The 27,324-nt window shown below is 39.0% G+C and overlaps 1 protein-coding gene across 1 annotated transcript in view; it reads right to left on the minus strand.

Moving 5' to 3' along the window:
* Positions 1-5,400, minus strand: part of LOC126202982 (nuclear pore complex protein Nup88) — a 559,713-nt gene extending 554,313 nt beyond the window's left edge. Inside the window, exon 1 of the mRNA XM_049937171.1 lies at positions 5,153-5,400. Coding sequence (XP_049793128.1) covers positions 5,153-5,365 — 213 coding nt within the window. The 5' untranslated portion in view covers positions 5,366-5,400. The remainder of the gene's footprint in view (positions 1-5,152) is intronic.
* Positions 5,401-27,324: the final 21,924 nt, after the last annotated feature.

Raw genomic sequence — 27,324 nt, forward strand, 5'->3', positions numbered from 1 at the left:
TTCTGGCCACAGTTGGGGTAGCAGTTGAAACAGAGGGCAATAATGAAACTATAATCATGATGTATGCCCAGAAATGTATGCATCACTTCAACGCGCCTGCAAGCAAACACAAATTTCACCAAGCGAGTTGCTGCCTATTTAGTGACATGGTGAAAATACTGCAGTTTCAGCTGACAAATTTAATTTTATTGGTAGGGCTGCAAGAGTGGAAGGACACCCCCTGCCCACCAAATGAAAACATAGGAAGGATGGCATCAAGACAACAAGGATAAAGTAATTTTTTAGCTACATGAATACATAACTCACATAATTGATTGCAGATGGAACCTACAAATATACAATAGAATGACTGTCAAATGTGCAAAATCATGAAAAATAACTAATTTGTTTATAAACAGTTCCTAGATGTTCCAGCAGTAAAAAGATGGAGCACAATAAGGGGCAGGGATAAAACAATAAAAATGTGATCAGTGTATCAGCTTTGAATACAATAAGAAACTAAAACTCATCTGTATATAATTTAAAAAGAGACCACTCACCGAACAGCAGAATCCTTGAGTGCCCCCCCCCTCCCCCCCATATGTCTGTGCCCCTACATGGTAATGCCTGGACACACAATCAGCACTATGTAGTAGAGAGAGAGAGAGAGAGAGAGAGAGAGAGAGAGAGAGAGAGAGTGTGTGTGTGTGTGTGTGTGTGTGTGTGTGTGTGTGTGTTGGGGGGGGGGAGGGGGTGGTGGTCCCTTTTACTCCTAAATTATTTACATTCTGCCAAAACTTTCCTACCATATTTAACTCATTTCTATAATCAGACATACTTTCCTAAAACCCTTAACATGTGCTGAGGTTTAAAATGTATATACTTTTGCCTCCACTTACTAAAACAAGAAGAATACATGTTGTACCTTGAGTAGAACAGAAACAAATGTATGATAATAAGAAGTTAATTAGTTTTCACAATTCTTCAGCATTAAGTAGTAACAGTCAGCTTCACATTCAATGGTAACAACAAATTCTAGGCAATGGGACTATCATACAGCACAGATTTTTCAATCTGCACACTTGATGAAACTACAGGTAGCTCTGACAATTTGTGCAAAACAAACAACAAATGCTATAATTTATTTTTGATAGCTACTAAGGGTGAATGGCTTTGCTATAATAAAAAAGGTCCCAGAGGTACTTGGTTTCATGTTCCATGGATTATTTGCATGACTAAAAAAGAGTATGCACTTATGAGTCAGTGATTCCTACCCACCACCATTTACATGCTACAATAATAAAAATTCTTCTATGGAACAAAATGAGTTGTCAAGGAGAAATTTTTCCACTTTGTTTTAAAATTTCACTTTGTTGTCTGTCAGAAATTCTTCATCACTAGGTAAGTGAACAAAAATTGTGGTTGCAGCATTGTGCACCCCTTTTTGCGCTAAAGACGATCTTAATGAGACGCCATAAATGTCATTTTTTTTCCTTCTGGTTACTGTAATTATGTATCTTACTGTTCATTCTTGACTGCAGTGGATTATTTGCAACAAACTTCACGAGGAATAAATATATTGTGAAGCAGTAGACAAAATGCATAAATCCTTGATGTCTACAAGACGATCATGGGTGATCACCATATGCTATTCGCACAGCAAGTTTTTGAACACTGAAGACTTTCTTTCTTAAAGATGAGTTACCCTAGAACATTACCCCATATGACACTACCACATGAAAATATGTCGACTTACTGGCTTCTCTCTCCCCAGGCTTTGCAATGGTTCTAAGTGCAAACATGACTGAACTAAGTTGTTTTAGGAGTTCCAAAATGTCCTTTTTCCAGGTTAAATCCTCATCAAAATGGCCATTCAAGAATTTTGAAGTTGCCATCCAATTCCTTCTTTCTTCACTATACGTTACACTTGTCACTGGTGTAGTATCTCCAGATGTGCAGAACTGAATATGTTGTGTCTTTTTAAAATTGAGAGTGAGGCTTTTAAAAAGACTGTATAACATATCTTCTGTGATTACAATACTAGTTTTCCCCAAAAAGAAATAATCCTGGTCGTAGCACATTAGACGGAAGGTTGTTTACATATATGAGGAACAATAGTAGATCCAAGATTGAGTCTTCAGGTACCCCATATGTGATATCTTGCCAGGTATAATAAGCTCTCCTGACTACAATGGTTGAATTACTAAATTCATCTTTTTGCATTATTTTTGTTAAATGTGATAATATCCACAGGATGACTATACCATCAGTTCCATAAAACTTCAGTTTAAGCGGGAAAATATTGTGATTCACACAGCTAAATGCCTTGGATAGGTCACAGAAAATAAAACCAGCATTGCTTTTTATTTAACACTTGTAAAATTTGGTGAGTGTTGGTGTAAGTGGCACTCCCAGTAGAGCACCTCTTCTGAAATCCAAACTGTGATTTTTGAGAACATTATTGTTTCTCAGTTGGGTTACTATTCTAGAATAGGTCACCCCCACAGAAACTTTGGAAAAATGTGTCAGTAGTGAAAGAGGTTGGTAGATAATGACATCTCGCCTGTCATCTCTTTTATGGAGGGATATTTCGGTCTCTCTGGAAAAATGTCTCCAGCTAATGATGCTTTACATATTTAATACAAATACGGAAGATCACATAACCAGCAGTTTTTCAGCACAACACAGTATTTTACGTACTTTAGAAGTGTGGGTACCTATTGTTTGACTTGAAGGATGGGACAGAATCAACTCTACAGCATATCAACAGGTTTCTACTTGGCCACATTATCCAGCAACTGGATGTTAAAAGTACACAGATGGTTTATAAAGAAAATGTTCTCCCTATATAATTTTGCTTAGAACATTCCTATTGTAAACTTCCAAGAGAGTATGTTCTTGGAAGGGTCAACCAATATAGGCCTACTGCTTTGTCCTACGCATATCTCGTGAAAAGACCATGTAGATCAAATTAGAGGGACTGGAGCTCACACAGAAGCTTACCGACAGTCTTTCTTCCCACGAACAATTCACAACTGGAAAACGAAAACACGAAGAACTTTCTGCCACGCAGGACTCGTATGGGCAGAACAAGTAAACTTAGCTCCTGTAAGGACCACTATGCAAAATAAAGTCTTTGCTACTGATATGCAATCACAATCTTGATCACTTTCCCTTGGTGATCACTAGTGTACAGAGAAACTCTCATTTTACTTACTCTCATCCACACCACCACCCTTCCCTCAATATAGCTAATGCAAGGAAAAAATTCAAAATGAAGCTCGGTCTGTGTTGCAACATTAGGTACGGTATACCTCTAAGCATCACAAATTCAGTAAAATGGGCAAACAGATGAGGAGTAAATTTCATGGTTAGGTGCTGCACAGCAGAAAAAAAGTCTCATCCACATCATGCATGTACAAGCAACTGTAAGACCATATGTGAGTGACGGTGAACTACTTGCACTGAACATCACTCACTGAATGATAAAACGTGGTGTTCACGGCAACATAAACAAAACAACTCATGAAGTGGATGAAACAGAAACACAAATACATTTTTATTCCACTGACACCCCCATTAATAATATTTGTCAACAATAAACTGTTCCATCTGCCAAATAGTATAACGATTTTCAGAGTAAAAATGTAAAATGTGTGACTAATAATTTACAGCTTGGTTATTTATCATATCAATAATTTTTCCTAACCAAGATTTTAAAAAAAGCTAAATTCAAATGCTGGCTATTGTTTTATGACCTACAAACAATGTTTCAAGTAAACTTCTGTCATAACATTAAATGTAAGATTATTTAGGCTACTTAGTGCAACAGTTCTACTCCTTAATATATATATATATATATATATATATATATATATATAATGTACAACACCTTTAGAAATATTCCAATGGCAATAAAACTGATAAAATCATGTGTCAAGGTATTCCTATGCCACTTTAAGAAGAGTTCCTTTATTTTCTGTAAGAAGTTCCACAACAGAAGTTCACTCATGCCCTTAAACTATTATCCAAATAACGCACATGATAATGGGCAGAGGCAAGACACCTACTACATGACATACGAAAACCTTTAGCCTCACATATCACCTTTACCACCTACGAAGCTTTATTTTGTTAGTTTATTGAATCTCCATGCAGCTGCATATTTCTGAATTAGGAAACTGTATTTACATGTAGATATGTTTTCTGTTTGCTTATTTCTGTGTGTGATCTCATTCACAGCACAAATTTGCTTCACAGGCTATTTCTCATTAATAGACCTATTATGAGATAAGGTAACAGGACTATGAGGCCAAAAATATTACCCTTTTTATGTTTCATGCTACAAATGCAACAGAAATGCAATTAAAAACTACTATCTAGCTGAGAATAAAAATAACACTGTATTTTTAGACTGTACTGTTGCTGAGATGTAGAAAAATCACACTGAACAACTTACAAAACAGTTACAATAACCTTTAATCATTATAAAAATAATTATTACACATGGTGCTAGTTGAAAAGCAAGCTCTAGCTTTAAAAGTGAGCAACTGACATTTAAATCCTGCCACTTATAATGTTTATCTAGGGCAGTAGCTTTTTCATTATGAAGTTCAAGACACAGGAATAAACAGCAAGTAGTTGACAAAATAACAACAGTACAGAGCGGGAATTACTACACAACCGATGGTGCTACAACAAGTAAAGTAGAGATAAATATCGCCCAGTTACCTTACTTGTTGTGTAACACCCATCAAAGTATTCATAACGTCGAATTTTTGTAACTAACAGTAGTTCATTCAACAGAAACACCTTATTATTATATAAATACGCTTCTTTCGACAAACAACTGAATACTTTTCGCTGCCCCCATCGTAATCACGAATGACACACATAATGACAAAATAAGTGCAAAATCTAAATACACAGAAAACAATTGACCTTTGATAAATTATCCTTGATATTACAGTCATAACAACCGATATGCCTTTCCATCGCAACTGTATAAAAGATAACATAACACTGAGAACTGTAAACAACTAGCACGATTTGTAAACAATGCGTATGTACGCAGTTCCCGAGACTGTACTGTAATCACACACAGTTATAAAGGATGAAACGACATTCCGGGGAAATCTGGCACCTCTACAACGTATAAATAACAATTATTTACCTGATGCATGAGCGGTCTGTCCGGTTCTTCATCTCTGCAAAGCTTCAAGTTCAGCGTCAATACACAACTTTCCTCGGGATTCCACACGTAAAGCATATCGTCCTTGCATTCTAAAATGTTCTGTGTTTTGCAATTTACTTTTTTCAGATGTTCGCGCAATGTTATAAAAAGATAATGGTTTGACAAACCGAGCCTATCCGCGGGAAGCGCCATGTTTGTTTGGCTTCTATCTCCAACGTGCGTGCCAAGCAGTGCTGCCAACGGAAATCAGCAGAAGCCAACTGTTGTCCAGTGCTCTCTAAAGAAATGAGTCTAAATCTACATGATTGCCAACGATAATGAACAGAGGAAAAACATTATACTTTTCCCGATGGCTATACAGGTTATCCGAAGTCACAAGTAAGGAGAAGAAAGACTCATTGTAACTTTTAATTAGAGATTCACTTAATATTTTTGTAAACGAAGAAACCTTCCTTCTGTGAGTATAAGAAATAGTTTTGTTTAAAGAACAACTACATTTATAATTTGTAAAACGGACCTGAGTTCCTGGTAGAGGTGTGCTATCATAGTAACAGTACCCATGACAGTGAATTTTAAAATGCTGGGAAGTCGCACAAGTAATACGGAACCAGATGATATTGAGTTCTTTATTGTCCTCATGACGCCTTTCGGGCACAGCCACATCATCAGATGACCTGATAACAAAGAACTGCAAATACAGCTTTACCAGAGAAATGAATTTATATAAATCTCACATTAATTATACAAATTTTGAATAATATAAGTGCATTCCATCTAAGGTCATTACTGTATATGATTTGACAGGGACGTTGAATAATGTCCGTACAAATGTCATTCAAAACACGTGCCATCGTATACAAGAAGTAGGCCTAACCAGCAGCAGACAACTACAGTGTCAAGGTACTGCTAACGGAGCGTTTACAAAGCTGGTACCGCTATGTTATGGTTCCGTTAGCGGTGCGTTGTCACGTAGCTACTGGCTACGTCTACTTCTTGTATACGACGGCACATGTTTTGCTTGACGTTTGTACTTACATTATTCAACGACCTTGTCAGCGCATAATGATCCTAGATGGTATGATGGCTCTTCAAAATTGTGCGCAATTAATTTCATTTGAGATTTATGTAATCTCATTTCTTTGGTAAAACCGTATTGTATAATATCTTTATTTGCACTACTCTTTATTATTTGTTGCCAAGCCATCTCATTATGAGCTATGCCCGAAACGTGTCATGAGCACAATACTTACTTACTGCGGTGGCCACACAAACCGCAATCAGTCTTTGGCCTCACTAATCAGCCTCCTTCAGCGTCCTCGGACCATGCATTTCTTCTTCAGACAGCCCCAGCGTACTCATATCCTCCCTGACCTGATCGATCTATCGGAGTCGTGGTCTTCCCCGTGGTCTTTTGCCTCTAATATCTTTCTCCACTACCTGCCTGATGATCTGGCCTTCTCGGCACATTACATAGCCATACCACTACAGCCTTCTTTCTTTGATCACTGCCACGATGTCAATCGATTTGTATAGCTCCTGCAATCCACATTCTTTCTTTTCCTCCAGTCATCTCCATCCTTCACTGGCCCAAAAATCTGTCTGAGGATAGCATTCTCAAATTCAGGAGTTTTCTTTCCATCTTTTGCCTGATGGTCCAGGCCTCTGTTCCATATAAGACTACAGGTTGTATGATTGTCTTGTAGATCTTGGTCTTTGAGGATCTCGATAGGAGCCGGGACTTTAACAGCTTTCCCAGAGCAAACCTTGTCCTGTTTCCTGCTTGTATTCGTGCGCTAATTTCCTGGTCTATCTCGTTCCTTTAATTGATTATAGCCCCAAGATATTTAAAGTCTTTTACCCTTTCAAAGACTTTGTCCTCCATCTTCAGGGGTCTCTCATCATTTTCTCTGCTAACTACGAGGTATTTTGTCTTATACATATTCAACTTCAGGCCTGCTCTCATTGCCTCTTCCATTAATGTTTTTGTCATCTGAACCAGGTCTTGCTCTTTCTCTACTATTAAAACTACATCATCCGCATAGGCTAGGGTGTTGATCCTTCTTCCCAGCTGTATTCCTGTCTCTAGGCCTGCTACCTTCCTCAGGACTCCCTCCAGTACCAGGTTAAACAGAAGAGGGGAGAGGCAGTCTCCTTGTCACACTCCAGTTCTCACCTTGAAGTTCTTTGATATGTTTCCATTTACTTTCACCATGCATGTTATCTCCTGGGTGTATATCTGTGTCGGTTTTATGAGTTTTCTTGGAACTAGAGCCCTTTCGGGTCCTTGCCATACTGCTTGTCTATTCACACGATCATATGCTTATTGGAAGTCCACAAAAAGGTAGTAAACATTTTTGCGGAATTCCCAGCTCTTTGCTAGCACATGCTGTATTGTATGTAAAAGGTCTACAGTTGCTTTTCCATTTTTGAAACCTGCTTGTTGGAATCCCAATACTTTCTCGACATGTGGTGTCAGTCGCTTTAGTAACAAGGTGCTCAAGAACTTATAAGCTGCACATAGTAATGTGATTCCTCTATAGTTGCTACATCTCATTGGGTCTCCTTTCTTTAGTATAGGGCAGATGACAGACTCCTTCCATTCTTCTGGGATCCTTTCCTTCTTCCAAACAAAGGAGATTAAGTGGTATAGTCTCAGTTGTAGAGTAGCTCTTCCCTCCTCCAGCATCTCTGCAGGTATGGCATCTATTCCTGGTGCCTTTCCCCTCTTTAGCAGTTTTATGGTCGCTCTTACCTCTTCCATTCTTGGTAGTTCATACTCCCCCACTGGTACAGTATCTCTGTTTTCTCTATATGATTCTTCTTCTTCATTTTCTGTTGTAGCACGTATGGTGTTTATATCCACATTCATGTGGTTTTCGAAGTACCTTTTCCATTCCTCCATAGCTTTCATTTCATCTGTGATTGTCCTTCTTGACCTCCGAGACGCTTCAGTCTGGAACCGCGCGACCGCTACGGTCGCAGGTTCGAATCCTGCCTCGGGCATGGATGTGGGTGATGTCCTTAGGTTAGTTAGGTTTAAGTAGTTCTAAGTTCTAGGGAACTGATGACCTCAGATGTTAAGTCCCATAGTGCTTAGAGCCATTTGAACCATTTTGACCTCCGATCACGTCAATCCTTGAATTGTATCGTTTCTTGAAGAACGTGACTGTCCTGTAAAAGTCTCTTGTATTTCCTACTGTCCAGTCTTCTTCTGCTAGTTTTATTTTACTGTTTATGAACTCTCGCTTTTGTGTTCGAAGGACTTGTCTTGCTTCTCTAGCTGCTTCCATGTATCCCAGCCTTGTTCTTTCATCCTGTTCGTTTGTCAGCCATAACAGTTTCGCTGCTTTTCTCTTGGTGACTGCATCTACACACCTATCATTAAACTATCGTCTGCTCTTCCTCCTTTTCTCCATTGGTTTCAGCACCTCACCTGCAGCATCTTTTAAACCTGTCTTGATTTTCGACCATGAGCACAATAAAGGATTCAATACCATCTGGATATGTATAACTTACGCGACTTACCAGCATTTGTAAATTCATTTTCACAGTTACTGCTTCAATTTCTAATCCTCAGGAATACAGTGTAATGCGTCACTAAACATGTATGACAGGTGAAAACAGTATTGCAGGCCATATCCGAAGTCGTATCATTTCTATCACAGACTGTTATTCATTCGAACAGTTAGGAATTTCTCAGATGACCTCACCCCTGCTACACAAATTACTGGAATTTACATTCAGGAACTAGAGCAATTCATCGACTCTTTTCTTCATTGTAGTTTGTTAGTCCTTCGATGTTGACAAGGAAGGAAGTATCCGAGATATTGCCGAAAACGTATTCTTTATTTACTCGTGGAGACCCGCTATTGCAGTTTGACGTGTCACAATACTTCATAAAGGAATTCTATCAGTAATTTTCATGCATTCATCGGGGGGGAGGGGGGGGGGCGGAGCGGATGATCGCCTCTCGTTCCTCGTCCCCGAGAGGTAAAACTAAATTCAAATGCGAATCAGTGCGGAAGTTAAGCAAGGAGATTTAAAGTGTTGGTCAGTAGATTCGATCATTTCCCCTAGCCACCATATTTTGTGGGCCTGGGAGAATGTACTATATTCATATACCAGTAGCATGTGCTTCCTCCTCCTGTTCGGCTCTCCAATCGTGCATGCCAAATACTAGCACGATTTCCCGATCTGCCACGGCAGCGGGAGATTCGCGTCGGCCCAACACCAATTCAGGTCATTTGCATTGCCCCCATTATTTTAATTGCTGCTGTTGTTGGATCACACAGAATTCAGTAGCCTGTCCAGACAGTCCGTCCAGATGGTGTCGAGTTTTTCGGTTTTGTGCGTCATGAAACGAGTTTAAACGATAACAGCTTCCTTGTCTAAGAAACAGAAGACGTCATGTAAGTCTACCATAGCATAAGACTGCGGTTCCACACGTGCTATGTGGACCAATGATTTTTTGTTCCTATATTAATTTCGGAATTAATTATTAATTATTAAAGGAGATTATTTACCAGTTGTACGTTTTCGTCCACAGTGGACTGTTTTTGAAGCTGCGGCTGTAAAGTTAAAATAGAAAGTAGAGAGTATTTCTGAGTCAGTCACCGTACGTGGTAAGCACAGAGTATTGTGATGACCACCCAACATCTTTAGGTGCTAAATGGATCAGACTAACTGACAAAATTAAATTAATTTTATTTGCTTAGGCAGAGAAAAGTGAGCTTTCACGGGCGAAAGTATTTGTTGATGTAATGAGTCGTCTTGAGCCAATTGTAGCATATCTTACCTTGAGTTATTCCGAATATCCATCAGATCGTGCGTCGGTGCGTCGTTTAGTGTGACGTGTGGTGTGTGTGTGTGTGTGTGTGTGTGTGTGTGATTTCGTTTACATAACCGTCATAAATATAGCTACACATAATTATGTAAAACAATGGTATCTTCCTTGAATATTTTCCTTTTTCTGATAATTTCGTTTTCTTCAATAAATATGTGGAAATTTTCTGGCACACATGTATTTGGTTATCCTGATTTATACGTGACATCTAGGTACGCTACGTTCATGTCACTATATATCACAGCAAGTCTCCTTTTACGAGTATTTTATCACTTTGACAATGATGCCTTTTCATTACGTATGCATAATTACCATTTTACCCTTAGCCTTAAATAACCAGATTAGCCACAATTCTAATTAGAATTCAAAATAAAATTACGTGCTGCCGGATTTTTATCCTAAATAGGAAACTTAAGTAGTCAATTACTTTTTTACAGAAAGCATAATGTTCTGAAAAGCGCAAGATATAGAGCATAATTTTTTATCGAGCTCCCCCGCAGGGAAAAATTCTGGATGCGTCATTGGTCAACTGTGCTAAACTCTGGGCGTTCATGTAGACCAGTAGCTACTTGGGGGTGCTAACTGCGATGCGTACATACATGTCTGTTTGGTGACAGGGCTAAACACATAGCGTTTATGAATTTAACGCTACATATGCTTTCTTGTTCCAGACCAAATGAACATGTTGAGGATTCAGAGCCTACAACGACCGACACATCGCAGGTCCAAGATGATTAGATCAGATGTCCTTCAGCTTCATTACGTACAGGTTAAACTTCGGTTTCAGGCATTATGAAAACGAGACTAGTCTATATATTCGAACAAATACTTCAGACAGAATACTTGCTACATACATCACAGTAACTGGGAACCTCCTGCTGAATACAAATTTCCGCATTCTAATCACAACAAGAGAGGGAAGGCTGAAAATAGATTTTGGGAAAGAGAATACTTAGATAACTGCAAATCATTGTTATCTTTGTCACAATCAAAACACAGCCTGTTTTGCAAGGTATATATTTCTCTTGCGCCTGCTCGTTAGGGTTGTCGTCATAGAGGAATGAAGCAAAATTCTCTAAGTTTCTAGGAAAAGATGAATACTTCAAAAAACACTACAAAACGTTAAGTCGTCAGGAAGCTTTACAACGTGCTAACGAACGTTTGGTTTCTTACCAAAACTCCAAGAAATCCACAGAAAGCCAAGTGAACATGTACAGAATATAAAGAGCAAATATAAACCGAAAAAACCTTTCATTTCCTTTGCAACACGTTGTATTTCTTGGTAGGTAGAATATATCTTTTAGAGGGCACCGGGATGATGGTTCTTTTTCATGAAAATGCGCCCAAACCGTCAAATAAAGGTAACTCGAAAATCCTGTGAAACTTCGTCTCGAATAATGTGGAGATATTGTATTAGCCACACAGTATATTAAAAGAGATAGCTACATTTCTCAGTGAAGCTGTACAAAAGTATTTGATTGAATGCGGTGACGAAGAAATTATTTCGCAAAAATTACACTGAACCAAAGAAAACTGATTCTACAGTATTCGGCTTTTTGGGACCACTGATAATACTCACAAAACTCATTTGACCATTTTCTGAGATTTGTTTACCAAGATATGATCAAAGAAGATTTCATATGTTTTGTCAATTTGCGGAAGACAGAAAAAAATCTGTGGGAACAATCTCTCAAAGTTCAGCACAGGTGTAAAGTAAACAAAGATCACTCTTCAACTTGTGAAAGTGGCAGTAGCCAAGGGGAGTCTTTTGAACGTGACAAAAATGCCAACATTTGTGACAAAAAAAACAGATGAAAAGAATAAAGATCCCTGAATGACTAGAGAAAAATTAGGTAAAACTGTGGTAAGTACTATGAGAAGTTTTAATCTCGCTCTTGGTAAATGCATTGGTATTGCAGTCGATGGATGCTCTGACTTGTCTTTACCAGGTGCTCTGACGTGCAACTAGCGCAGAATTCAATTGTGATCGTTAAAGAAGTTGTCTGTTTTTTATACTTTCACCAAAAAGAAATGCTGTACTCATAAAGCATATAGGGGATCAGCTAGACCCCATGTATGAAACCATGTGGGATGAAAGGCATTTGTCTGTAACGTTACTCCAAAAATATTTTTTTTTTGAAAAAAAGCTTTTCATGTCCTAAGGAAATATAGCAGTGGGCAAATTTTTCAAGTGACACTTCTAGCGTAACAACTAGGACCCTTTTACATGCAAACAGTGGTGGAGAATTCAGCATACCTCTCGTGTGCCTCTTTGTAGGTTTTTCCAACAAGAGACTATTGATGTTGGCAATGCAACTGCGATCTTGACTGATATTTTCTCAGTTTTAGAAACAAAACGAGGAAATATGGTTGCAGAGTTCAGCCTGATATATAATCAAGACCATAAAACATGCGAATATTACAGAAAGCACCATTCAAACACAAAGTATCACATCTCGACACGTTAACAGGCCTAACGCTACTCCATGTGCTATGGAATGTTATTTTAGGGTGAATATGTTTATCCCTATGCTTGGCACAATAAACCCCGATCTAAAAAACAGATCCTCCAAAAATGTTGTCAGTCTCTACAGTCTGTGTACACTTCTACCAAAAGTCTGCTCATCTTCAACAAGGTCCATGGAGTAAGTGATTAGGAAAGAAGAAACTGTGGCAACTAAGTACTAGAGTGGGAATGAGGTGATGAAAGTGACTGTATTCCTCAACTGAAGGTAGAAATGAAGCTGCGGGTGCCAAAATGGAAAAGGTAAGATGCAAACAAAACACTTCCATCAAGCAGTGCAGTTGAGTGTTTGCTATGTTGCACTCCAGAAATTTCCCTTCAAGTAAATTTTTAATGTTGATCTTTTTTCTCTTCCCGCGTCAACTGCAACAGCAGAAATATCATTCTCCACACTGTAACTAATAAATACTTTGTCGAAAACCACGGTGGGCAAAACCGCTTAACTAAACTTGCTTTGTTGTATGGTATGTCCGTAGAGACACCACTGTTAAAAAGAAAAAAGTTATAGACAGCATATTGAGAAGGGGAGAAAGAACAGAAAATATACGTTTTCGTAAGTGAAGCTAGTCTGAAACATTCTGCATTACTTCCTCTCGTATTTGAACTTAATCTGATTTTCCATTTTTGGTAATAATCGAAACAAAGCATATTGGTTGACAACTGTCATCGAGAGAAAAATAGCCATAGTCTAAATCCTAACCAACAACGTATCGTGAACAACCTAACAGTACCAGGAAGCGGAAACCTAGCAGAGGTGTGTGACTCAATTGAAATGCGGATCTTTCTGTTAGTCCTGCATCTTCAAGGGCCATCCGCACAATTTCGGCTTGTTAAACTTACCTGACGTTGACTACAGTGCTCCTGCTAGTACGTTGTGCTCCGCTATATGAACTCTGATAATGAGTTATTCTAAGACAAAATACTTGGTCCACCCATAAATGAACAACAGACAAATCTGGTGAAATCTAATATATTGTTGAAGCCCAGTGTCCCCCTATTTTGTAGGGGTACATTAGTTACATCAGTTGCACAAAATTACGAGTGCTTTTATCAGAACCGTAAATCTTTCCTCTCAACACGACACTACTACAGAAAAAGTTACTCACGTACGGATTTACAATTCTAAGCTGCCACAACTCTGCTTTACTGTGCAGAAAATCATTTGTGCTGTCTGCGAGGTGGTACTTCAGACCACAGCGCCAGGATTCTGTAGGATCTGCAGGGAACTAATAACATTACAGTCTTCAAGACACATGAAAATAACCTAATTCCAGCGTCTTGAGCAAGTAGTCATCTGCGACGATAAAGTCACAACGCTGGGACAGTGATAGCATCCTACTCACCGACATGAGCTGCAGTGATATCATCTGCCTTAGCATAAACTTTGTTTGCTACCTACCCTCTTCTGTGTAGACTGTCAAAGGTAAATACAGTATGTATTCTGTCGACACCAATCACATTCACTTCTTACGCAACGGTACTTCATTAGACATGATCAAAAACAAAGCTTATAAGGCCACAGAACTGGAGCTGACATTTGCCGCATGTCTGACGTGAGCTATACCAATGCCAACCACGTTCTCACTAACAGTGACGCATCACTTCTACTGCTGCCCATCCTGGACTACAGTGACAGACCACCCACTTTAGAAATATTAATGCTTCTAATATGATATCAGCTTAAATTGACGGCTGCACTGGGGACGCTCTCAGAATGATACCTGACGTAATTTCTCCTCCATCCTAACTATGATAATTCGTAACTTTATAGGTTCCCTTGGACTTTTCAATGAGGTCTTAACTGAGGCATAACTGTTCCTGCAAGCTTTGCGGTATTTTCGTTTCATTCCCTGTTAGTAATTTTATCCCAGTCTTCAAACTTCCAGAAGTCTTAGCCTGAATTCCCGTCATGCTCACTTGCATTTTTATGGGCGTCCACGCTCTTCTCTGCAACCGTGGCTGGAAAGACATTCCACTGCCATGTCTGGCCCCCCTCTCCCCCCCCCCCCCACCCACCCATTGTTTCCAAAACTTTCATGAGTTCCGAATAACAATATCATAAATTCCTCTTTCTGTTATTACTCTATCATGTAGCTATATTTCACTGTGATTTAACCAAAATATTTTTTCTGTACTCAATTTTTTTGGGTTCTGGTGGTTATATTCCCTTTGCTAGCATTAACAATTTCTTATAAATTACATCAGTATTTAACTCTGCTGACTGCAAGGAAACATCAAATGATACTTATCACCATCAGTTTTAATTCCATATAAAATGTATCTATCACCAAGCTTAATTATAACACACCAAATTACACTAAGATGATGTCTTTGTCTGTGTATAGTTTTCTCTGTTACTCTGTCACAGTATTTAACACTTCTGCTCTTGCATCACTATACAGTTTCACACATTAGTGTTGGTACAGTGATCAAAAAGACATAGGGAGACTGAATCTGATTTTTCACCTTGAAGTCTATCAATAACACAGAACACGGGACGGTACTGCCGTGTACTGCATATCTGCAACGATGTCGCTTCCTTCCTCTTTACTGCTACTACCTGCTGCAATCCTTACTCCATAGCTCTCTTTTTCAGTTGTTGGCTAGTTTACAAATCTCAGGATTTTGGCCTTGCCATGGTGCCAAAAGGGCACCAGTTGTCTTGTCACATAAAAAAGTTTGTTTCCGACCTAGAGCCAGGTTTCCCTTGTTCTAGGATAGCCTTTCGGACGGTCAGGAAAACGTTGGAAGTTTGCCACTAGTAATCATCACGGTATATTCCGGCTAATGACTACAACTCTCAACTGCATCGACTTTTCTCCATCAGTTATTGTACCATTCTAATCTTATCGACTGAATATGGCACTTTCATGGTGCTTAATCTCTAGACCTCTGCATATACAAGGTGTTAAAGAAACTACCCAATATTTCAGGGGATGATAGTATACATCAAAACAAGATAAAAATGTCTTATGATCAAGTGTCCTACAAGGCATACGTTCTGATATAGGACATGGACACATGTTCATAGGAGGTGCTGTTGTGATGTCATGGATGGTAATGCATTACTTGTTCTACTAAAGACGACTACCCGAAATTTAACGTTAATTACAACCTCTGGCATGGAATACTACAAGGTAGAAAGGCATCACGAAAATGGCTGCGGATATGAGCACCATTGTTGCATCCGCGCTCCGTATCATACCAGGGTCAACAGCTTACAGGGATACTGCTGTGCAGTATCGATGGGAACACTGGTTGGCTCAGTGGTCTGCAGTGAGTTGTTCCGTTTATGTTGTGTGGTTGTTCTGTAGCCTTGTTACATCCGTTTGCGTTCACATACGTTTCTTCTATTTCCGGATGCATACTGTGATATTTAGCGTACTTACAGGTCACGTTTAAAGTACATGTTATTATGATGTTTATGGTGTGGTACAACACATTTACTCTCTTGCAGGTACTCTGACACTACCTAGCAATGGAGGCCTTTTATTCCACAAGGGAAATGGCAGACATGATTTACTGCTGTGGTTTAGCAGATGGAGTTAACCTGAGAGCCTGTACACTGAACGATTTCCAACATGCTGGGTACCATCTGTTAAGCTGTTCAGCTGATCGTTCCCACGTCTTGGGAAAACAGGCTCTGTAGCACCCAATGAAGTGGACAGTGGAAGGCCTCATTAAGTTCGCATGCCTGAAATTGAGGAGAGTGTTCTAGTTGCAGTGGCCTACAATCCTGAAACCAGTGTGTGATGAATAGCAGCATCTGAAGGTGTTAGTCATCCTCTGGGGTGTCTGGGTGGTATTTCATGAGCAGCTGTTGTGTCCGTACCACGTTCAGCGCGTCCAGGCCCTTAGGGCACAAGACCGATCTGCCACAGTGCAGTTCTGCCAATGGTTCTTGCAGCAGTTTGGTGTAGATCCACAATTTGCCTTCGAATTTTTGTTTACTGAAGTAAGGTGTTTACATGAGATGGCAGTGTAAATTTCCTTAATCAGCATGTGTGGGCGATGAAAATCCCCATGTGGTTCAAGAAGCAAGGCATCAGGATAGATTACCAATCAATGTGTGGGTAGGCATTCTTGGAGATAGATTACTAAGGCCATACGTGCTAGCACAGAGATTAACCAGGGCTGGTTATCATCACTTTCTGAAGGACATACTGTCTATTTTGCTAGAGGATGTGCCATGTCAGGACAAACTGCAGACTTTGTTTATGCTTGATAGCGCAAAAGCATATTTTCTCTGCATTGTGCGTCGGCACCTGACGAGGACATTTGAAAACTGGTGGATTGGCCGGGAAAGTCCCATGCTTTGGCCTATTCGTTACCTGGGAATAAATTCACTAGACTTCAGGTTATGGAAACACATGAAGTAATTGTTCCATGCCACTCTGATAAACGACGTTCAGACATTTCACAATTGTGTCTTCTGTGCATCTCAGCACATTCAGAACCAACAAGGGGGATTTCAAAGAGTGCTTAAGTCCTTACACCTAAGAACAGAAGCATATGCTGAGATGAATGAACATCATCTTGAGCACCTCCTCTGAACAAGTGGTTATGTCAGAATATAGTTTGCATTGTCATGGTCATAAGGCTTTTTTGTTATTTTGATGCGTACAGTCATCCCCTTATACATTGGATAGATTTTTAACCCACTGTATATGTGCAAAAGCTATTCTCCACCTATACTGGCGCTCTGTGCTGCTCAGTCTCTGTTTCCTCAGCCTGCTGCATAATATTTACAGATTAATCAATTGTTTACGACACATAACACTCATGTTCTGTACACAAGAACTCCGTCCTTGTACATATCCTACATTTCGTACTGTTACCTTAGTTTCAAGCTGCATTTCCTTTATATGTAGGCTTAATTTAACCTTTTAATATTGAACTGTGGAAACACTATTAATACATAAGTAGCTCAGAATATTGCTACCAGTCTTCTGGTTTATTTGGACTTATGCCTCATTTCTGCTTAAAATCAACTTTGTTCATTTCCCTAAACTTCAGACCTCTATTCACAATGATCTAACTTTAGTACTTCACTTCTTTCATGCTACATTTCATCATACTATGTCCCCCTATTATTAACTTGGCATGTTCTCTTGCCACTTCAATAACATCCCCACCTATTACTTCATGGAAATATTTCTGATGCCTGTGTGTACACTAAAAAGAAAAACAACTATAGCTCAAACAAGAAGGAAAGATAATAGGACAAGAAAAGGAAGAATTGTCCTGTACAGCTCAGGTGCACACAGTTGCTCAACTGTGGAGCTTCGCAAAGCCCAAAGAAATCCCTTACACTTTTCCATTAGGATAGCACCTTCTCCACCATCATCTGTTCATCTGCCTCCAAAATGTCTGTTCCTGGTTCCCTTACTTCATACTCCTTCTACTTTCCTTTTAACTCTGAAAATGTATAGATTTATACTTCATACTTCTTTTTGTTATTGGGTTCAATACTACTCTGAAGTTCAGAGTTTCCCATAACCAGCTCCTTTTTCTCTAAGAACGGTACTACTGCTGATTTTTTTTTTGCACGTGAATTTTTATGTGATACAAATCAGAATTTACATCACAACAAATTCAAAAATATCTACACATATTAGCATATTAACACTGAGTTTCTGAACAAAAAAAAATGTGCTCTGTGACTACATGCTTAAATTACACAAGTAGTATTACTTCATTCAGGATTGCTTCGGACAACTTTCCTGTAGCATTCTAGATTTTAGCATTGGAGACTGGCCATATCCACAGTGCTAGTCAAAGCTGTAAAGTATTCATCTAAAATCGCTGAAATCTCTGAAGCATTATCAACGAATAATCATGATGTAATCAAAGCCATCATATTAAGAGTTGACAAATCTAGGTATTACCTGTCTAAATGTAGAATGTTGATGTTTCACTTTAACAGAAACCAGCTACATACTTTAAATGTGTATAAATATATAACATTTTCTGCTACCCCTACCATAGCATCTATGACTTTGCTATTCTAATGCAATGTAAACCATGTAGCACATCCTAAACCTTTTATTATATTTTATGTCTCTGATGTCCAAAGTATCGTGTAAATCAAAGTGTATTGCTGTATGTCACAGCAGTGCCACGTTTTATTACCGGGACGCTTACAAGATGCAGCAGATCTACTAAGGGCAGGCTGCAGAAACTGTGCTTACTATTGTATGCATACTGTTAGTATGAGAAATATGTACTTTTCTGCTGTTACAGAACAGTTAAATAGCACTAAATACGTGTTTTTATACTCGAAATCTTTATCGGGGAATTGTTTAACAATCTTTGCTGGTGCACCAAAAAAGTAAAACTTCACACATACCAAAACAGGGAACAGGTGACTCAAGACACACAAACGTCTAAAACCAATCACATAAGACCCAGTATGCCATAGATTGTAAAAGGTAAAACGAAAATACTGTTACATTCGGCTAATCCATCCATTAAATTATATTCTTTCCATTACATCAGAATATCCTGTCAATTTTACATTCAAAACAGGTAACTATATTATCAAAAGGCTCTAGTTGGACTGATACATTTCACAATAAAAATTAATTAAACGTTTACCATAGAAAAGACATATGTCTGCATATCCATTGATAAGTAAATCGATGTCTGACATGTAATAACATATGTATATGTATGTATGTATACATTGCGCATTCCATAGTTAGATGGGGATGGCCATAAGTAATATATACATATTTCATGATGGCTAGACCTTCACTGAATATTTATAAAAATGCAGAGTCGGTGATTTACATGGAATATCACTCCCATCACAGTCATCAAAAAGTTTTTAATTATTCATACAACAGGCATTAAATACATATACCATACATGTAAGATCATAATGGCATAAATTAAATATAACATTGTACGAAGTGTTTTTTTAGAATGTGTTACAAGTTGGTAGGTTTTATTTTAGGTACTTGACAATGACACCAATATATTGTTAAAAGGGAAACAGGGCAACTGAGAGCACAGGAAGACTGTATTTCTATCAGACATAATGAAAAGTTTGTTAACAAGAAGTCAGAAGTAGTAAACATCTTTAATAATCATTTTTAAGTGATGTAGAGAAAATAGGATCCAGCTATTCATTAGAAAATGCAAGGCAGTATATGGAAGAGTCAGTACCTATGCAATTTGATAAAACTGAAATTAACACACCTCTCCTACTGAAATAAGGAAAATTATAAATGCCAGCCAGAGTGGCCGAGCGGTTCTAGGCGCTACAGTCTGGAACCACGCGACCGCTACAGTCGCAGGTTCGAATCCTGCCTTGGGCACGGATGTGTGTGATGTCCTTAGGTTAGTTAGGTTTAAGCAGTTCTAAGTTCTAGGGGACTGATGACCTCAGAAGTTAAGTCCCATAGTGCTCAGAACCATCTGAACCATTTTTTGAAAATTATAAATTCACTGAAAAGTAAAAGCTCACATGGAATTGATGGCATTTCCAACAGAGTACTAAACGCTTGTTACCAAGAAACAAGTAGGATTCTTAGCCACATATGCAGTAGCTCACTGAAACAGAGCATTTTTCCAGACAGATTGAAATATGGTATTGTTAAACCACTGCATAAAAAGGGGAGACCGAGCGAGGTGGCGCAGTGGTTAGCACACTGGACTCGCATTCGGGAGGATGACGGTTCAATCCCGTCTCCGGCCATCCTGATTTAGGTTTTCCGTGATTTCCCTAAATCGTTTCAGGCAAATGCCGGGATGGTTCCTTTGAAAGGGCACGGCCGATTTCCATCCCAATCCTTCCCTAACCCGAGCTTGCGCTCCGTCTCTAATGACCTCGTTGTCGACGGGACGTTAAACACTAACAACCACCACCACCACCACCACCACCACCACCACCACCACCACCACCACCACCATAAAAAGGGGATAGATCTGATGCTAACAACCACTGGCCAGTCTCACTTCTGACAGATTTATCCAAAAGTCTTGAAAAAGTAATGTATTCAAGAGTAGCAGCACATATTTGTAAAAATGAACTACTAATGAAATGTCAATTTGGTTTTCAGAAAGGCTTTTCAACAGAAAATGCTATATATGCTTTCACTGATCAAATATTAAATGCAGTGAATATCTGAACATCACCCATTGGGATATTTTGTGATCTCTCGAAGGGTTTTCATTGTTTGAATCGTGAAATTTTCTAGATAAGCTTACGTATTGTGGTATGAGTGGGACAGTGCTCAAACGGTTTAATTCATACTTAACTGGAAGAATTAGAAGTTTGAAATTAACAGTACAGATAGACTACAAAAACCAGCAAAGTCCTGTAACTGGGAAGTTATCAAGAATGGTGTCCCACAGGGTTCAGTCTTGGGTTCCTTATTGTTCTTAATATGTATTAATGACTTGCCACTCTGTATTCTTGAAGATGCAAAGCTAGTTCCTTTTGTTGATGATGCAAGTATAGTAATCACGCCCAATAAACAAGAATCAGCTGAGGAAATTGCAAATAATGTCTTTCAGAAAATTATTAAGCACTTCTCTGCAAATAGACTCTCACTAAATTTTGAGAAAACACAGTTTATATAATTCTGTACAGTAAATGGCATAACACCATTAATAAATATAGACTATGAACAGAAGTCTGTTACTAAGGCAGAGTACTCAAAATTTCTTAATGTGTGCATTGAATTGGAAGAAACACATCGATGATCTGCTGAAATGGTTAGGTTCAGCTACTTTTGCTATTAGAGTTATCGCAAATTTTGGTGATAAACATATCAGTAAATTAGCCTTCTATGCCTATTTTCATTCACTGCTTTCATATGGCATCATATTTTCGTCATTAAGAGAGAAAGTATTCGTTGCACAAAAGCATGTAATCAGAATAATAGTTGGAACCCACCCAAGATCACCTTGCAGACATTTTTAAGGAACTCCGGATATTCACAGTACCTTCGCAATAAATATATTCACTTATGAAATGTTTCATTGATAACCCATCCCAGTTCAAAAATAACAGCAAAGTGCATAGCTATAACGCTAGAAGAAAGAATGATCTTCACTATTCTGGATTAAATTTCACTTTGGCACAGAAAGGGGTGAAGTGTGCTGCCACGAAAATCTTTGGTCATTTGCCAAATAGTATTAAAAGTCTGACTGATAGCCAAACAACATTTAAAAGCAAATTAAAAGAATTTCTCAATGACAAATTCTTCTACTCAATAGATGAATTCTTAGATATGAAGTAGTAACAGTAAAAAAAATTGTGTAAAGAAAACATGTTAAAGGGACATGTTGCACATCATTACGAAATGTCGTATTCGTGATCTATGTAGCAAGAATGAATGTATGTACATAGAAATCAGCTGAGTGAGCAATTAATTGAGTGTTACAGCCCACTACGGGACATATTTTCCTTTACTAATTTGGTAATATCTCTATATTTGACAGTACTGTGGCGAATAATGTTCTGGATTGAGAAAATTTTTCTCTCAATTTCATGTTACACTTCCATATCACAGGCATTTAATACTTTTAGGCAGTTTTTCACAAGGTCAGACATGAACAATTCATTCCATGGTTATAAATTCTAGCTTAAGGTCGTGTTCTTTAGCGAAGGAAGATATTAAAGTTTCTACTAGATGTGTGTCAGAGCACATTTTAAAATTGATAATATGGCTACTGATAACTTTGTTCGCTCCTGGGGTTGAGTTTTGACGAATAAATTTGTTGTAATTCCTTAATATACAGCTTGACCTCATCCATGTTAAACAGTCTTATCGTTGTTCACAATAACATTATTATTCCCATGGTAGTCCAATTATTGCACAGAGAAGTCGTGATTCGATATTTGGTATTGACACATCTGAATTTTATTAAAAATTGTAGCAAATTCCTATGTTGTATCCACGTCCATAAGCAAATCGTCATCTATTCGAAGCTGTGGTAATAATCCAGGCAGCTGGTTGATCTTGATGTTGGCCAATTCAATTTTATATGGTGTTTCCAGATTTCCTTGGAAGAATCCGCAGTGCTCACCATTTTTTGATAACATACCTCTTGCTCTCACATTATTGCTTCTGTGTGGAAGAAATTATAGTTTCGTCTTGACATCAAGTCTCTAGAATGTATCGCCTTTCCTCAATTAAGGTATAGATATGTGGTGCCATTCCTTTCTTATATCTAGTACTAACAACTTCAACCACAAATTCCGAGTACTTTCACTGTTTTATGCTTTTACTAGGTGTCTCTGTAAAATAAGTGTAGCATTACTAAAGGATCCTGACATGTAGGCATGGGCAACGAATTATAATTACTGTGAAACATAGTCTGATATCCGCATGGTATACATCTCATTGCAGCCTCAAGTGATTACTAGGTTAGCGGAGTGTACAAGTTGGAGCTGGTGGGCTATTCCCACATCGCAAAGCACTTGTTAGTAGATGAATGTGATAGCAATAGCACTGAGCAAGGAATAAAATGGTATTTTTTGAACCTTATGGACGACTGTGTATGTCGACAAATGGTCGTATTTTCTGTTACTTCTACGTTTTAGCACTAAAATCATGGCTCCTTAATGTTAACCAGTTATTTTGAAGGATATGTTAGGATCAAGTTGTAATCATATCTCTGATATTAAGAGTTGCCCATCTGTCTTGATATGGAATGCTGATATGCAGTACATCATTTTTAAGAAAAAAGCTACTTTTCTTTATTCGGTTGCTGTACTAGCCAACCTAATGGAGTGGAAAAAGTTTGATATGAAAACAGCCACATGCTTTGTGTGTATGTAATTACACTGCATTTTTTAGCTAATATTACCATGTGATTTACGGTTGTTTACATCTATTGCTACGTAAACTGTTCAGAACATTTAAAAGTTTCCTATCTTTCATACAACTCAAGTATCATATAAACTAATGTGCATGTGCTAAATGCCCTCGAATTCATGATTTTTCTTCAAGTACACAATTCTCAGTTAGTAGTTACAGTGCTTGGAGATATCTTATATCCACCACTTGTACACAGATTTTTTGTATATGCTGTGTTTAGAGTAATTTGTAAGCCCTGCTTGCACGTTGTAATGACCTGCTCTTTATCGAGTAACTGCCTATAGTTTTTCTTTGTGACAACTTTTTTCGACAAATACAGCAGTTATTGCGTTTTCCGCTGGAGATTTATAAACTCAGTTTTCATATGTTCCTTACTGTAGTAAACTCCCTGAGAATAAGATTTTTTTGCAAGTATGATAACATATGTGGCTACTTTCCTATAATACGTGCAGTAACTGTAGATATCCCGTATTCCCCATTTGCATCCGGAATTTTTCGTATTATCTGTGTCTATATATATGCAATGACCGATAAAGACCTTTGTGCAAGAATTCGCCATCCTGCCAGGTGTGGGTTGGTTCCTTTCGCGTCCAACAGTGATTCTGCTTCCCTCACCAAGCCAGAGTATATACAACATGTTTGCAGGAGCATATATTCTTCTTCCTCCAGATGTCTACCCAGAAAAAACTTCCTTGAACACATACCAATGCTAATTATAAAGTCAGCCGTTGTGTAAACTAAAGGACCTTGGCTCTGGGGAGGAGGAGTACATTAAAATGTTAAATACCTGACAGCTACCTTACACGCAGCTGTATGCTTACTGATTCTTATAAAATGTCGTCCCATGACTGTTTAACAAAGGCAAAGACTTTATTGTATAACAATAACACAAAACAGTGATGAAATGAAGCTGTCAAAGCTTAGTATATACTCTAAAGATCCTACAAGGTGTGCAACTTCGCTTCCGCCGTTTTTTCTCCAACATTTGAGACTATAATGAAACAAATTGGTTACACTTGTATCATTCAAAGTATTTTCCATCACTGGCCACTACTGTCTCCCATCTTTCGGGCAGTGTACGAATCCTGCGTCGAAAAAATTGTTCATCTTTTGAAACGATCCACGAATCGAGCAAATTTGTGACTTCTTCATGAGATCGGAAGTGTTGGTCAGCCAGGCCATGTGCCATTGATCTAAACAGGTGATAGTCAGAGGGAGCAATGTCTGGAGAATACGGCGGGTGGGGTAGGACTTCCCATTTTAACGTTTACAAGTACGTTTTGATCTCTTTTGCAACGTGGGATCGAGCGTTGACGTGCTGCAAAATCACTTTATCGTGCCTTTCGTCGTACTGCGGCCGTTTGTCTTTTAATGCTCTGCTAAGATGCATTAAGTGCGTTCGATAACGAGCACCTGTGATTATTTCACTTGGTTTTAACACCTCATAGTACACGACGCCGAGCTGGTCCCACCAAATGCAGAGCATGATCTTGGAGCCGTGAATATTCGGTTTGGCCGTCGACGTGAAAGCATGACCGGGATATCCCCATGATTTTTTGTGTTTAGGTTTATCGTAATGAAACCATTTTTCGTCCCCGGTCACAATGCGATGCAGAAATCTCTTCCGTTTTTTCCTCTGAAGCAACTTTTCACAAACACACAACCGCCGTTCAACGTCTCTTGGTTTCAGCTCACACGGGGCCCAAGTTCCTTCTTTCTGAATCATGCCCATAGCCTTGAGACGTTTCGAAATGGCTTGCTGTGTCACTCCCACTAATCGTGCCAATTCTTCTTGAGTTTGACACTAGTCCTCACTCAGAAATATCTCCAATTCTGCATCTTCGAAAACATTCTCTCTTCCATCACTATCCCGGTCTGCGACGTTAAAATCACCCTTCTTGAAGCGTTGAAACCACTCACGACACGTTCTTTCACGAATAGCGTCCTTACCATACGTACTTGAGAGCATTCGATGAGACTCAGCCAGTGTTCCCTTGATATTGAAACAAAACTAACTCATCCCTCAAATGACGAGAATTAGGCACGTAAACTGGCATTTTCAATGAAGAACAACTTTATGATGCAGACACAAATCGACTAATGTTTGAAAGAGGTTATGTTGACTGAGGTCCACGCTAACTGCCTCACGTCTGTAACCTGCTTCTTTCGACCGCTACTTACCGTTGTCACCACCTATCGGCAAACGGCGGAAGTAAAGTTGTACACCTTATAGATGTAGGCAACACAGGGAAATAGTGTTTGACAAAATGACTTTATACAATTGTAAACACTTTGCCCAATAACACTATTTTGTACAAGTGTTGGTTTATCATGGGGGTTCCTGGTGCATTACGTGTTCCCACCTCTCGCCATATGAAGGTACATCTAACATTGTACAAAACGATCGTTGTGGTGGCCCAGTGTTATGCTGATGGGAGACGCAATGTGCGTAGGTGTACTGACCACCAAATCTTTGCACACGGTACACTTGCTGATCAACGTTGTTATGACACCGTACGCCTTCTCCATTTGTGGTTTTAAAGGTTGCTTTCAGCACTGACTTCCTTTTCTATATCTACGTGATTACTCTGCAATTCACATTTAAGTGCTTGGCAGAGGGTTCATCGAACCACAATCATACTATCTTTCTACCATTCCACTCCCGAACAGCGCGCGGGAAAAACGAACACCTAAACCTTTCTGTTTAAGCTCCGATTTCTCTTATTTTATTTTGGTGATCATTCCTACCTATGTAGGTTGGGCTCAACAAAATATTTTCGCATTCGGAAGAGAAAGTTGGTGACTGAAATTTCGTAAATAGATCTCGCCGCGACAAAAAACGTCTCTGCTTTAATTACTTCCATCCCAACTCGCGTATCATATCTGCCAAACTCTCTCCCCTGTTACGTGATAATACAAAACGAGCTGCCCTGTTTTGCACGACCGTGCTGAACATCGCAGGTAGGGGAGCTCTTGGAACGGGAGAATATTAACTGAAAGGAATTGTCTGCTCGTCCCCTGACTTAGATACCATCAAGCATATGTGGGATGCGTTGGGGAGACGTACTATAGCACGTCCACATTCACCAGCAACCATCCCGCACTGCTGGATGAATGGATTGCCCTACCACAGTAACTCCTTACCAACCTCATGGTCAACATGGGAGGACGTTACAGAGCATGCGTTGCTCTCCGTGGTGGTCACACTCCTTGTAAAGAGTCATGGCCGGCCGCTGTGGCCGAAAGGTTCTAGGCGCTTCAGTCCGGAACCACGCGGCTGCTACGGTTGCAGGTTCGAATCCTGCATCGGGCACGGAAGTGTGTGATGTCCTTAGGTAAGTTAGGTTTACGTAGTTCTAAGTCTAGGGGACTGATGACCTCAGATGTTGTCCCACAGTGCTTAGAGCCATTTGAACCATTTTGAAAGAACCATGTCCTACCGTTTATAAGGCTCAGGGGACCATCACAAATTGCAGTGGCTTCAGTATAATTATTGTCTGTGAATAAAACTATCAGTTTTGTTTCTCTCTTTGAATATTTTTTTTCAGTTTCTTTCTGTACCATAATGTAGCATTTCATTTTATCTAGGTCCAGTTTCATCGAGCTATGTTACTAGGCAGTCACACATCACGCGAAAGTTATTTTCTTCTTTAAGATTTGTACACCATTGTAGTAGATATGAGATGGAGTTAACGCCAAGTGTGTATACTCTAATAGAGAGTAGATGATGAAGCATTCTAAGTTATTCATCCAAATTATATCCTGCATGGGCCGAATAAACTATGTAAGCACATGCTGTCAAATAAGATTACGGACAATACAGGAGGGAGATGATATCAGATTGTAATTAGGTAGTGGTGTGCTTCTCTAAGGAGCGAGCAGAACACTTCGCAAGTCAGTCAGTGATTCCTGTCTGAGCAGTCATCAAAACGTTGCAGCTAGTTTGGGG

This window comes from Schistocerca nitens, chromosome 9 (genome assembly GCF_023898315.1).
Source record: "Schistocerca nitens isolate TAMUIC-IGC-003100 chromosome 9, iqSchNite1.1, whole genome shotgun sequence".
In the NCBI taxonomy this organism is placed as follows: domain Eukaryota; kingdom Metazoa; phylum Arthropoda; class Insecta; order Orthoptera; family Acrididae; genus Schistocerca; species Schistocerca nitens.